Raw genomic sequence first — 14,859 nt, forward strand, 5'->3', positions numbered from 1 at the left:
GCAAGTTTGAGCCATCACCTCAAAACCAGTTCCTCACCTTGTTATATGGGAATTCACAGTCCCTTCCCCAGAATATCCCCACCATGAGTGGGGTTTCCAGTAGCCATGCCCATCACACTGCTCGGGCCTGTGGTCAGCAGGGCGTAGGGGCTGCATTCCAAACTGGGGAGACATCCACAGGTTCGGGGAGCTCGTACCAGCTCTTGAGTCTCTGAGGGGCTTGCTGGAAAGTAGGTCTCTGGGGCTGGGGTACCTGAGTTCATTCTTATCTGTGTATAGGACATCCTGGACTGGAAAACATCCCGTACCTTCTTCTACTGGCGGCTGCGGCGTCTCCTGCTGGAGGAGCTGGTCAAGAAGAAAATCCACACTGCCAACCCTGAGCTGACTGATGGCCAGATCCAGGCCATGTTAAGGCGCTGGTTCGTGGAGGTAGAAGGAACGGTGAAGGTAGGTGGGCACCCTCAGCAGCCCTCATGCTGCGCTCCTCACCCCCGCCAGAGGATTGCAGGCTTGTCGTCTTGGAACCTCCAGGCCTCTACGGATGGGAGTTGGTGGGGAGCACATAGGCCTAAGCCCTGTTTCCTCCCCCACAGTAACACGTTGTGATGGCTTGTTAGAAGAGGTGGAGGGCATTTTTTTGCAGCTCAGTCACTCAGCAAACTCGTTTGAATACTCACTACATACCAGACACTGCATTAGGCTGTGGGGACATGGCAGTGAAAGGCAAATGTTGTTCCTATCCACACACAGCTCACCATCTAGAGGGAGAGACAGGTTAGTCAGGAGGTTGCATACAATAGTGAGACACATCACACATGGCAAACCCAGGACATCACAGGGCGCAGAGAAAGGATACCTGACCCACTCGTTGGGAAGAGGAAGGGAAGTCTGGGAAGACTTCTAGGAGTGATGTCACAGCAAAGACCTGAAAACAAAGTAGAAATGAATGAGAAAAAGAGGTTAGATTGGGAAGTGTAGGAGGAATGTTCCAGAAAGAAGGAACAGCATGTTCTAAGGCCTGACAGCAAGAGCAACATGCATCGTGGCTATTTCAGGATGGCTCAGAGACTGGGGTTGTGCAAGGCCATGGAAGCGGTGTTGAGGGGCTTGGACTTGGTCCTGGGTGCTGTGGGAAGCCACTGAGGCATTTTAAGCAGCAGAGAGATGTCTGGTTTGTGGTGTGGGAGGACTGCTCAGGGGGCTGTATGGAGGGTGGGACTGGAGGAGGCAGGAGCAAGAAGCCTGATAGGAGGCGACGGAAATCTAGGCAGTAGGCGCCATGACCACAGTTAGAGGTCTTCTGATTTCAAACCTGAGCTGGAAGGAAATGGGAACTCTGAATCTGGCATATTCTTGGGGTGATCTCACAGAGAGGTGATGCCTTGAAGCAGTGACCCTACTGAGGTGGTGTCACTAATGTTCTTGTCGGCGAGTCCGAGGCCAGGACAGCCAGGCACCAGCCGTTGCCCCAAGATTCATGGGTTGCACAAGACAGGCCACTGGAGGATGAGAAGGAGAAGTTGGAACTTTTGTTTCTATTTATTTTTATTAAGGAAAGGAAATTAACCTTTATTAGTAGACTATGGATTAAACGTAAATCATATACATCATATAAACATTTTATCAGAATACTGGTAGTATGTGTTAGAAATAGAGTTGGAGGGCTGGATGGCGGGCACTCCAGCCTCTTCCTGGAAAGCACTGCCTAAAGTCTGCCGAGTGTTCTTGGGAAGGAACTCCAAGATTTGCTGTCAGTTTTAAAGTCAATGAATTAGGGTACTTCTAAGATTCACCTTTGTGTTAACTCTACCCATTTCTTTACGACTTTGGATAAATATTTCAGATGTACAGCAGGGGAGTGCAGCCTTATGTGACATTTGGTTCAGGTTAAGGTCAGTCTGTGGTATCATAATTGAGTGAGACAATTTCGTCAGTGGCTCCCGGCAGCTTCTAGTGGACGTTGGCATTGAAAGTCACACAAGTGTAAAATGAGAGGTTGTTCTGCAGTTCAGAGTGGCCGGCTAGGTAAATGGAGTGTGCGCGTGGCCGGGAGAGGCCACACCGCCTTCCTGCCACATTAGCCACTAATGGACGTGCACGGCCTCAGTAGGCACAGGATGAGGAGAAGGGATGGTTTCCCTCCGAGCATGAAGTGAGTGGATAGGCCCTTCGGTTGCTCCTTCGCGTTCTGCTCCCAGGGGACAGTGTATCTGGAGAAGTAGGTCATTGCCATCTCTTACCTATGGAAAGAACGGTGGATTGTGTGTACATAGATTTCCTGGCTGGAAATCAAGTGCTGAGGACATCCCAGCTCCATGGCTCAGGAAGAGGCTGCCTGAGGCACTGGGAGCCAACTAAACCCAAGAACTGAGGCTTGTACAAAAGACAGCTTTCCCTGAGCTCTCAGGCCAGGACAGCCGAGGAGAGGAAGGAAGGGCGGGTGATCCTATAATGTGGCTTTGAAACCTCCTTCCATATTCTGCAGGCTCAGCAGGACCTAGTTTAGTGTGGGGCGGGTGATAAAATCTGCAGTGCCCTTGAGAGAAGAAAGTGTTGCAATGTTCAAAAGCCATCTCTGCTGCCGCTGAAGGGCTGACATAGAATCTGCTCCGTGTTTGGGCTTAAAGCCTTAAAACCATCGCTTTTTGTTGGTCCCTCAAACAGTGATAGATAGTGTGTGCTCTGTCTCTCAAGTGCAAAGACTGGCTGAGTCTAGACCCTGGCTTTGCACCAAGAAGTGACCCTCTAATCCTTATTGTGGCTACTGGTAGGAAAAGACATTTAGTGATAGGCATCTATTAGCCATGCTGTGTGTTCTTTTTTCCCAGAGAATTTGTTTTTCTTAATCTTTATCCTGAAAAAAAAAAAAAAAAAAGATTCTGGGACAGAAAATTTGAAGACAACTGTGACATTACATAACTGAGCAATGTCATTCTTTTTTTTGCCCTCAGAGAAATCTGCTACCATAAGTTATGGGATTCTGTTTGAGCCCCCGGGACAGTCCTATTGTAGGAAATAGTAGGGTTTATGGTTCCTAGTTTTACTGCAGGCAGAAGAAAGGCATCACTACAGCTTCCTGAAAAAAAAAATAACAAGAATTTAGGTTTAAACTGGATTGTAAAAACATGGTACACATTTGTTTCATGGGCATGTTTTCTCTTTTAATTCTTAGATCCACAGTTTGAGGTTTTTCAACTCCCACCCCCACCCCCAGTAGTAGAAATTGAGATTAGAACTCTGCGTGGAGCAGTGAGAAAAACATGGGTTTTAGAATCTTACAGACTTTTTGGATCCCAGTTTTGCCAGTTACTGGTGTGGACAGATTATTTAAGCGTATGTTTCTCATGTGTAAGTGGGGATGATGTTCATTTCACAGGGCTCAGTGAGATTTAAATGACATAAGTATTACACGCAGCGCCTGGCACTTGATAAACCAAATATGCTGGTTTCCTCCTCCCAGCACAGCATGTTAGACTAAGGGTTAAAGATGTATAACTTAACAGTCTTGGCAGGAAGGGGGTTGGTTCCATGAGCAGAGTCTCAGTAACTGTTCTTCGATTTGGCTTTCTCTAATTTATTGACAACCTAGGATGCCATAATATGTCCTGTTTGTCCAGATAGTTACCCATTCGCTCTTATTCTGGATTCACAAATAAGATGAAAGGTTTAGTGGCAGCCCTTGTGAGGACGATAGAGGAAAAAGCACCGATGATATAGTCATTCGATTTCCACTGACCTCAAGTTACCCTTGGACAGGTCTCATACACCAAACTTCTGATTTAGGGCTAGGGAGGCAGGAGGTGAGGCAGAACCTGAAAAGTACTACTTGGCCCCTCTGGGCCTGAGGCCAAGACTGGAGTGGCTCTCAGGAGACCCTAGCCCACATGGCTATTTGCTGTTGTACTCCAAAGCCTCAGAAAAATATCACATTGCTGGAGGTATCTCCAGGGAGCTCACAAGGTGAGTTATCTATAGGGCATGGTAATCAGGGCTCACATCCATCAGTCTGTGCCCTGATCACTCCCTGGCCCTGCTGTACCATTGCATTAGGAGGGCTTAACAGCTATCTAGTATGTTAGAAATGAAACTTTCCAAACAAGTCATTTAGATTTTGTAAGATAGAGTAATTACTACACACAATTAGCGAGGCCGAGTAGTACCAGAGATATTATCTGCTGATGCCGAGAGAGAAAATGTCTCCTGAAGATTACTGTAAGGCCACTGTTGGGATGTTCAATTATCAACATTTTATCAGTATTAAAATGTTCTGTCAGGCAGGTGACATATGGGCCCAGGCCTGTGATGAGGTTAGCAGCCCTATAGTTCACTGGTTTAAAATCCACACTCGGACAGTAGGAATAACAAACTACGTTTTCATAATTTTGAAGGAAATAATAATGGCTTTTATTTTTTCTGGGAATAGGGTTGCCTCATCCTTCTGATGGCTGGAGCGAGGAGTCTTACAACTGTGTCCTAAGAGAGCAGACAAGGAACTGTAAACCCCCTAAGCCAGAGGAAGGGAGCCTTGTTTTTCTGGTGGGGGGAATGGAGAGTTAGCTCACAACAGTATACTAAACCCAGGTCTGTGGCATTGTGAGTGCTTATGTTTGTTTATTCTTACTAAAAATGCAGCTGCCTTGGATCTGCAACCCATTTGCCTTTTTATGCAGTGTGATCTAAACTTCACTGGGGTTCAGCTCATTGGTTGTCATCCAGTTGCTGAACCTGAAGTGAACAGCAGGTCTTTCTGAGAAGGGCATTTTCAAAAGGGAGACTTTAAAGAGCAACAGTCCTAAAACTTGGAATGTGTTGCTCTAATCCTGGCTAGGAACTTTTTTAATGTTTAATTTAAACACCTAGCATAGTCTGATGCTGCAGGAGAGGAAGGCAGAAGAGTTTTCTCTAGAGGGTAGCTGGCTTTCCAGTACAGTGTCTGAGCATCGTTAGAAGCAGGCATCTCGTTAGCTAATACATTACACCAATCAAGGAGAGTTATCTTAAGCCACAATTAATCTGCTCCCTGGCATATGTTGATAGGAAAGCATCATGCTGTTTCTTAATTAAAAGCAAACGGATTAAAAATGATTAATAAGAGTATTAAATATTCTCCTAAACGAAAGGCTTTGGGATTCTTGGGTAAATCTAGTTTTTTTTTTCCATACTGAAACCCAAGCAGCAGTCATTGTTTTAGGTTTGCCCACCTCCAGAGCTTCGTAAGTAGGGCATGGTCAGAAGTCCTCAAGCCATGGAGAAGTCTAAATTACCAGTGATGGGGATGAAGACGTCAGAGCCCGGGTGTATGTGTGTGTGGAGTGTACGGAAGCTTGAATGCAAGAGTTAAGACAGCATCACCACCACCACCCTTGGCAGTAGATTGATGGGCAGGCACCTCCTCCAGAACAAAACACTGCCCTGCCGTTAAGCCTCAGATGTCAGTAGTCCTGACCTAGGCCCAGAGAGGTGGGAAGGCTGGCACAGGTTTGCACCATCTTAGCCACACCACCTTGACTAGGAGAGCTGATCTTTTTATCAGTGATTACAGAGATGGGCAAATTTGGGAGCAGAAAAGGAACTGGACAAAGAGCTAGAAAAGGCACATTGCTGATCCTTAATCCTGGGGCTCCTTAATCCTTCAACTGTGAAGGACTCCTTCTTAAGAACTGTTAGGAATCTGGAAGTCAATTACATAATAACCAGTCACAGCTAACTCGCCACCTAATTTAGAGATGGGGAAGTGAGAGTCTGAAAAGAAACCATTATTTTTAAAGGCATGAAATAGAAAATGACGCAGTGCTGTTTCTTATGGCACGATGCCTCTGGAAGGGTGTGATGAAAACATTTCCTCTGTGCCTTGTGGGCCCTGGCGTCACAGCTGCGGTAGGCACAGGTTTCCTGAGCCACATCTCTGAGAGCCCCTAATGCACCCACCTATTAAATTACAGCGCCAAACTCATTGTCATTCTGACTTTGACTTCGTTAGTGATAACAGAGAAGGATAGCGCACCTTTAAATGACGAGCTTTGTGTTTAATTACCCAAACAAAATGACATAAATATGAATGAGCCCTAATGGTGGTACTTGGTTTTCCGGAAACCATTAACAAAACGATTCCTAAATGATTTGTAAAGAAAATGAGAGGAGAAGAGAGCAAGGAGAAGGCTATTAGGTTTCTAACACACTCCTGAATTATTATGTAGTCAACTACCTAGGAAATCCTCAGCTAAATGATCTTGAAAAAAGAGAAGCGAGAGGTGGTTTGTTGAGACTTTCAGGGTTACAGACTTCTTTACCTTTTTGAATACTCCCATTGAAAGTAAAATGGGTTTCTGGCCTGGTGGCTGTCCCCTAGTGGCAAGGCTTCCCTCACGTCAGTGCCCCTCAGCGCCTTGTTGAAGGACCGTGGGCTCTACCTCAGGACACTGCTACAACCAGGCGGCTCATCTGCCGGGCCTGCCTGGGACGAGAGACATACATTTTAAGAATTGTCTGTTCCTCAAAAAGCTGCACATTTCATTTTAAATCACCAAACAACCTCTCCCTCTCAATCAGCACTTCACTAAACAATGTGGGCTTCTAACTATTTTTCTCAAATCTGCCAGGTGATTAAATTCTCTTCACCTTTGTGGAATAGACAGAGACCTAGAGTGACAGGCCCAGAGTCAGAGTGTTGAGCGCTGATGCCTCTGGAGGGTGAGGACAGCTCCTGTCTTGAGGCCTGTTTTCTCCTCCTCCTCCAATCCCAACAGTAATGGAGAATAGCGAACAACTTTTTCACATGGAGCAAGCTTTTGGAGTGAATTTTTCAGCTGTCGAACTGTCAGGGTGTCCAGCCGGGCGCCTGATGTTTGACCAGGACTCATCTGTTGGCAGGCCTACGTTTGGGACAACAACAAGGATCTGGTGGAATGGCTGGAGAAACAGCTGACAGAGGAAGACAGCGCTCGCTCGGTGATAGAGGAAAACATCAAATACATTAGGAGAGACTACGTCCTCAAGCAGATCCGCAGGTGAGGCCCGCAGTGGGGGTTCCTCTCAGAGCAGTGGGGCTCACCTCTTTGGAATGAAAGACTTAAAAACAAACCTTGAGATGATGATGCCTTATAATCTTCATGGTCTCTGAGACCACTGTATTTGACACAGATGAAAACAGAGCCCTGAAGCACAGTTCTTTCTCAGCTTCTGGTCCCTAGGAGCACTTAGTAATCATCTCAGCTGGATGAAGGCTTAAATTCACTATGCCCCCCACCATTAGCTCCCAATGCAGATGCTCCAACTGGATGAATGAGTCTGTGAGGGAAGCCAGTTGCCCGGTAGTTTCGTGGGGAACTACGCCCTCCTGTCCCCCAGCCAGGAGTTAGCTGTGTTCTTCTAGAGTCTTGGTCTTCCCCATGGGATGAGGGGGCGGGGAGGGTGGTACTGCTGGGGACATGTTTTTAAAACTTCTTATTTGGAAACATTTTACCTAAAGCTAAAACTGTTTTTGCAAAACTAAAAAGAGTACAAAGAACAAATTTGTACCTAGAAGTACTTGTTGTTTACATTTTACCCCATTTGCTTTATCATTCATGAGTATGCTTGCTCTCATCAATCCACCCTTTGTAGAACTGTTCATTTTGAGTTTGTCAGATGTTTCCTCATGATTAGATTCAGGTTATATAGTCTCAGCCAGAATGTCACATACGTGATGATGTGGCCTTCACAGGGCACTGCATCTGGAAAGACAAAGTGTCATCTGCCCCTCCTGTTTTGATCACATAGATATTATTCAGTTTATCCACTGTATAATTATAGATTTTCCCCCTTGTACTCAGTAAGCAGTCTGTGGGGAGATACATTAAGGCCATATAACCATCCTGATCTTCAGCAGAATTGCCACCTAGACTTAGCATCTGTGGATGATACTTGCCTGATCCAATCTTTACAGTGAGGTTACAAAAATGATAGCTTTCCAAACACCAGCATGTCCTGCATAGTCGCCACTCCAATTCTACTATAAGCAAAAGTCCTCTCTCCTCCTCCACTCATTTATGTATTCATTATTGGTACAGATTGATGAATTTATATTTTTTTCAATAATTTTTAATATACTTAAATGTCCCAGTTTTAACTAGTAGGGAGCATCCTCATGCTAGCTCCACGAGCTTTGTGACATACCTCCATTGGTTTTGGTTTTTTGTACTTCCTTACTTTTTGACATAGGAGAATGTTTCAGGTTTTTCTCGTGCCTACTGTCTAACTGGGGCCATTTTTCATGTAGGAAAGCAAATCAGATGAGGTGGTGCTGAAGTGTCTGCAGTGGACTCTGTTAGCATGTTTATTGGACATTTCTTAAACTACCCTAATCTAGACACTGCTGCCTCTCCCTTTTCTTCACTATCTCAAATCTCACCCTGCCTCTGCCCCCAGTTTGGTACAGGCCAATCCGGAGGTTGCCATGGATTCCATCGTCTACATGACCCAGCACATCTCACCCACTCAGCAAGCAGAAGTCGTGCGGATCCTCTCCACAATGGAGTCTCCTTCAACATAGGAAGAGCTTCCTGTCCCCCTGCCCTGCCTCCAGAGAAAAGGGGTAGAGCGGCCTTTCACAGCTGAAACCACTGTAACGAGAAGGCACAGGAGACCTAGCACTGGACTCAGTGGCATTTTGCCTTCCCTTGAATGCTTTCAGGTTATGCATGACATACTGGGATATAGAGTCACAAAGCCCCTGCTCCAGCCCACTGGTCACACCTGTTCAGTATTTATTACCCTGACTGTGACAGCAGTCCTCTCTCCCTGCACAGACCTGATAAGGCAATGAAGGGTACAGCATGTACCATGAGGTCTTACTACACAAAAGGAGGGCTGTCCCCCCAGTCCCAGCCTGAGAATGTACGTTGCTGCTGGGCAGTCAGCAGCCCTCCCTGGCCCCATGAGCCTGCAGCCACAGGCAGCAGAGGAGGGCCGGGGCTGAGGCCATAGGCCTCACACCAGGTCTGGGAGAGGAGGAATCCTCGAGTCCGTTATTTCTTTACCTCCTCATTCAGCCTGGTACACACTAGGCACTGGAGAGGAATCATTCTCAGTTTAATCACACCACGCTACCTATTTATGAAGAAAAATTAGAGCATGAAATCTGCAAGCTCCATGGGAACTCAACGATGAGGACAAAACCATAATCCGAGAAATAGAAATAGACCAAGTCACTGTTGTACATTTAGAGGCCTCGACCTTGAGTTCAGTTCTCTTAAAACAAATGGAAAGATGACCTGCCACTACCCTGCATGTCACTACTTCACTAGCTATTGCACCCGGTGGGAGCTGCAAGGCCATTGTGTGGGAGGCCCCTGTCGTCCTGCAGGGGTCCCACAGGCTGTGCTATATAGTCTGAGTTGACAGGAGGAGCCAGGGGGAACTGTCCTGTCACTGATGGAAAGTAGTTAGTTACTCATGCCACAGGGAGAGTGGGCCGGATAGTCTCTCTCTTTAGGACTTGGAAGGTTGTAACTATTCAGCCTGGAGCTTTGATAGTTACAAGAGGTTAATAGTGCCTAGAGTCACTTATCTCCGTTTCCAGGGCAACTCCCCTAGCAGCTGACAGTCCTACTCCTTTTGCGTCTGATCCCTGCCTGGAATGTACACAGGCAACAGGGGCAGCAGGTCTCCCCACAGCTGCTGAAAGGAACCCTGGTGACATCCATGCTCTCAGCACCAGGAACTGGCCTTCCCCGGTGTGGGGAGGCTTCCAGGAACACAGAATCCACATGACCTTAAGATTATCTGTCATGGTGCTGCTGTCTTCCAGGCTCACTGGTCCCTCCCTGGCCAGTGATGGGCCTCCTCGTGGGTGGTGGAGAGTTTGTTTTCAACAACTAGTTTATTCGAGGAGAGAGCTTACTGATCCCCCCGTTGGTATTCCTAAAGCAAGAGTGGCAGGTAATCAGGGCTGGCCGAGCATCTGGTTCCTACAGTGCAGCTAATTGCATTTGTCACCGATGACCAAGGAGGAAGCCACTAAGACATTTTAGAAGCACTGGTATGAATACTTTTATACCAGCTACAGTTTTGAGCCTTAACCCTGTAGTTCACACACAAGAGCTCCACTTCCCCTTCTTTGGGACCTTTTAGTGCAGATGGGCACTGTGTGGCTGACTGCCCCCAGGAGCCCCAGAGCCTCAGCCAGGCTGCCCTGGTACAAGGTACCAGTGTTTGGCACCGTCAAAGAAGGGCAGAGAAACTTTCAGTCCAGGAAGAAGCATCCACTGTTCCTAGTATCTGTTTACCAAGTAAGAATTGAGTTCATCTTTGACCAGATTATTCCTCTACACTTTACTGCAATAAATAAAATTCTACACACCACAGTGGTGTTAAGTCCCACACTCCCTAGTTGCCCTGTTTCTAGCCTTTCTTCAGAGGTGGGTTGGGTTACACTCGTGTCCCTTTTCCTGCTTCACTAAATTACTACACATTAAATGAATCTGTTTCCTCTCTACGGCCCTGTAATGCCTATTCCCCGATCCCCAGAGCGCCTCACTTTAGGTCTTACCCTGGACAGGAATTTTTCATATGGAGAAGACAGAGCCACAGAACATGAGCAATCGGATATTCCCACAGCCCATTACACATGCAAGGTTACTGAGGCAGGAGGAGTATAAATGATGTATTGACCGAGACTTGCTTGAGCCAAGATTGCCATATTGTCTGTTCACCTCATTCACAAAGCAGCCTTCACTTGTCTCATTGAGAATTCGATGGACATATGCCCTGATGGGCAAGGAGCTTCAGTCAAATGTATTCTTTTCACATTTTATTGAAATAAACCTCCACATTTGTAGGAGTCACTGTCATTTCAGCCCATGCTCAGCCGCTCACTCACCCTGAGCAGGGGAGCTTTCAGCACTGGCGAAAGGACAGCGCTTGTCATGACACAGTGGTATAGCCTCCTGCAAAGTGACAGCTTTCAGAGACTTGGCGACTTTTCAGATACATGTGCCCTTGATGGCTTGGGAAGTTTTAGTGGTGCTCTTAAAGTGAGCACGAAGATTTGAACCTCTTGGTTTGCATGATTTTGTGGAGTTTTCTGGGTCAAGTGAACAGCAATCCATTTTCAGAGGTCACCTCAGGCCACTTTGATGAGGAAGTTTTAGATTCTCTTAATTTAGCTACTAAATGGATATGAATGCTAACTCTGAGCACCAAAGGGCACTACGCAGGAAACTCATGCGTGTGTGTCTTCGACCCTCAGCCTCAGTTTTTCTCTGAATCCATGTGGTTGAAGCAAGAACAAACACCAATCCCTAAGCATCTGCAAAGAAAGGTAGAGGCCACAAGAAAGCAAGGAAGGGAAGCACTGGCCTTTGCTGATTATTAAACCCAGTGTTGTATCTGTCTCTTTGGGATGTACAGCAAAGCAAAGAGTGACTTTTTCTAAATTAGAATGTTAATTAAAATACATACATATATCGGTTTGAAACACCCTATGCTACACATTCTAAAACGGGGAGAAAGAAGGGAGATTCAGGATCTGGGTGGAAAACTGCCCCTCTGTGCCTCCAACCACTGCACTCCACCGGCAGGGAGCCCTGGTCAGCATAGAGGTTTGGGGCCTTCCCCCTCCCTCAGCAGCCAGACCCCAAGACTTGGACTCGAAGCTGTCCATACCCTTAGCCAGCACTTGGTGGTGGTTGCAGGTAAGGTCAGCAAGATGAACAGGGAAAGATTTTGCTTCTGAGAACTTGCCTGCTACATACAGTGCTTTCTTCTGTTGGGGAGTGTTATTTCCTTTATCGGTCTTAGTAAAAGAAAAATTTTAAACTTCCATTGGTATCATTTTAGGGTAATAAGGAAGATTGAAGAGTGAGGGTTCTGTGATCTAGTCCTGGGCCCACCTGTATTTCCCCAACTGAAAAACACAAACGCAGAATGCAAGTGCCTAAAGACCATTACAGGGAGGACCCTTCCTGTGCTCCTCCGATGTGCGAGGCTGGGTGCCAGGCCGTGGTGAGAGGCCTGGAGAGATGCTGAGCTGGGAGGTAAGCCTTTAATTAAATGCTGGCTCCTCAGCCTGGGCGCAAGAAAGCTAAACCCTGGGCCTGCCCTGCTCCACACGGTGAGGTGGTGTGTGAGTGATGCAGACAAGGGCTGAAGCCTGGTCTAGAGACTTCTAGCTGGGAGAGATAGGCATGGTGTCCCAAATTAGGGCACTAATGTCTGCGAAGTTATTCTAGGGACACTAAAAAGGTTGGATAGAAGCACAGCAGTCATTTGGGAGAGAATGGACAATGAAATCTGAAAAAGCAAGTAGACAACATTGTGAAGATCTTTTAAATGATAGGCCAAGGAACAAGGTATGTCCTGGAGAGAGTGGGGCACTTTGATAGCTTGGGGACAAGGGAAGACGGTATAAAGATTTAGAAAGCAGCCTAATTGAAAAAGAGCACAGCCTTGGGTGCCAAAAAAGCTAGCTCCAAGCTTACCTCCATGTGTGTATGTCCCCGAGCTGGAGGGGTCACCCAGGATAGTAAGTCCAGGCCACACCAAGAGGCATAGAAATAATAACGGGTGACTATTAGCTATTTTCAATACTCCATAAATCTTGCATGTGCCTCAGTCAAGTGGCAAAGGCTTACCATGCTGTTTTATCTTTCTGATGACTAAGAGTTTTACCAACCCAAGAGGTAGTACTGGCTACCTCAGGCTGGCCAGAAGCTCCAATGGACTGTTAATAATAATACCTAATGGGAACAGGAAACCTTCATAAATACAGTATTTTGGCAAGCAAAATATTATAAAATATTGCATGAGACTCCCTGTGGTTGGTGGAGGAGTAGGATGATAACAGAACCTCAGCTCTGAGAGGACTTAGGTCCACTCAGTGGGCTCAGCCCATCAGGAACTACAAGGAGATGAGATAGACTATAGCTCAGAGAGGACTGATGGATGAGCCTAATCCCAAATACTGTGATTCTATAATTGGCCTTCTGGAACTAGCAGGAAGGATTGGGAACAAGGAAAGACAGAAACAGCTAAAGACATCTAGGCCCTGAATTAGGAAAAAGGTAACAGCATTCTTGCCCATACTAACAGATACGTCCATAGCCACCTAAAAGAGCATGGGCTCTGGAATAAGCCTGTGTTGGGTTCAAATACTCCTGTCCCTGGGCAAGCTCCTGACTCTTTAGTGTGTGAAGTGTGAATAACAACCAGGACCTCAAAGGGGCTTTCTGAACAAGTACCTAAATTAGTTAATAAGAATTAAGTTGTAGGCGTTAGTAACAGATTTTTAATGTCAGGTTTCTCCATGCCATTCCCCTTCCTTACGCTCTGTCAACATGCAGAAGAACCTTCCTCATAGGGCATTTTCAGAGAACCACCCTGCTTATGAGAGCAGGATCTAGGGACTCTCTCTAAGCACTGAGTTACATGGACGCTAAGCAAAAGTATTGAGGACTGCTATGGTCTGAATGTTTGTGTCCCTCCAAATTCATATGTTAAAATCCTAACTTCAACAGGTGATTGTATTAGAAGGTGGGGACTTTGTGAGGTCCTTAAGTCATGAGGGTGGAGCCCTTGTGAACAGGATTAGTGCCTTATAAAAGGGTCCCGAGAGATCCCCTCCCTTTCCATGATGTGAGGATACATGTCTGCGACCTAGAGGAAAGCCTTCATATGACCCTGCTGGCACTCTAACCTCAGACTTCCAGCCTCCATAACTGTGAGAAATAAATTTCTGTTGTTTACAAGTTACCCAGTCTGTGGTATTTTGTTATGGCAGCCTGAATAGACTAAGACAAAAAAAAATGGGCCAGGAGTGAGGTGCTGCTGTAACTTAAAAATGTGGAAGCAGCTGGGTATAGAGGGAATGTACATCAACATAATAAAAGCCATATATGACAAACCCACAGCCAATATCATACTCAACGGTGTAAAACTAAAAAATCAAGAACAAGACAAGGATGCCTACCTTTTTATTCACCATAGTACTGGAAATCCTAGCCAGAGCAATCAGGCAAGAGAAAGAAAGAAAAAAACATCCAAATTGGAAAGGAAGAACTAAAACCCTCTATTTGTAGACAGAATGATTATATATAGGAAACCCTAAAGACTTCATCAAAAATCTGTTAGAACTAGTAAATTCGGTCAAATTGCAGGATACAAAATTAATATGTAAAAATCAATTTCATATCTATACACTACTAATGAACTATCAGAGAAATTAAGAATACAATCCCATTTATAATTAGATCAAAAAGAATAAAATACCTAGGAATAAATTTTACCAAGGAGATGAAAGATCTGTACACAAAACTATAATGCACTATAAGATGAAAAAAATTGAGGGCACAAATAAATGGAAAGATATTCCATGCTCATGGATTGGAAGAATTAATATTGTTAAAATGTCCATACTACCCAAAGCAATCTATAGATTCAATGCAATCTGTATCAAAATTACAATGGCATTTTCACAGAAAGAGAAACTATCCTAAAATTAGTATGGAACCACAAAAGATTCTGAATAGCCAAAGCAATCCTGAAAATGAACATAGCCAGAGGCATCATATTTCCTGATTTCAAACTATATCACAAAGCTATAGTCATCAAAACAGCACGGTATTGGCATAAAAACACATATAGATCAATGCAACAGAAGAAAGAGCCTAGAAATAACCCCATGCATAAACAATTAATTTACAACAAAGGAGCAAAGAATATACAATTGGGAAAAGACAGTCACTTCAACAAATGGTGTTGGGAAACTGGACAGCCATATGAAATAAAATGAAACTGGACCCTTATCTAACACCATACACAAAACCAACTCGAGATGGATTAAAAACTTGAACTTAAAATCATAAAACTTCTAGAAGAAAA

At 45.4% G+C, this 14,859-nt stretch overlaps 2 protein-coding genes across 9 annotated transcripts in view; one reads left to right on the forward strand and one right to left on the reverse strand.

The window, feature by feature from the left end:
* Nucleotides 1–10,826, forward strand: part of ACACA (acetyl-CoA carboxylase alpha) — a 242,740-nt gene extending 231,914 nt beyond the window's left edge. For 4 of the 7 annotated variants that reach the window (XM_023522859.1, XM_011379397.2, XM_011379396.2 and 1 more), the window contains 3 exons: nt 280–450; nt 6,874–7,010; nt 8,410–10,826. In XM_023522859.1, the coding sequence (XP_023378627.1) occupies nt 280–450; nt 6,874–7,010; nt 8,410–8,533 (432 nt within the window). In that variant the 3' untranslated portion in view covers nt 8,534–10,826. The remainder of the gene's footprint in view (nt 1–279; nt 451–6,873; nt 7,011–8,409) is intronic. The other 3 variants (XM_023522860.1, XM_011379399.2, XM_023522858.1) reach the window with 1 other exon arrangement.
* Nucleotides 1,524–14,859, reverse strand: part of AATF (apoptosis antagonizing transcription factor) — a 122,006-nt gene continuing 108,670 nt past the window's right edge. Inside the window, exon 12 of one of the 2 annotated variants that reach the window (XM_023522862.1) lies at nt 1,524–2,243. In XM_023522862.1, the coding sequence (XP_023378630.1) occupies nt 2,240–2,243 (4 nt within the window). In that variant the 3' untranslated portion in view covers nt 1,524–2,239. Of the gene's footprint in view, nt 2,244–2,264; nt 3,080–14,859 lie in introns of those variants that run through there. The other variant, XM_023522861.1, reaches the window with a different exon arrangement.

Source organism: Pteropus vampyrus, unplaced genomic scaffold (genome assembly GCF_000151845.1).
Source record: "Pteropus vampyrus isolate Shadow unplaced genomic scaffold, Pvam_2.0 Scaffold358, whole genome shotgun sequence".
In the NCBI taxonomy this organism is placed as follows: Eukaryota; Metazoa; Chordata; class Mammalia; order Chiroptera; family Pteropodidae; genus Pteropus; species Pteropus vampyrus.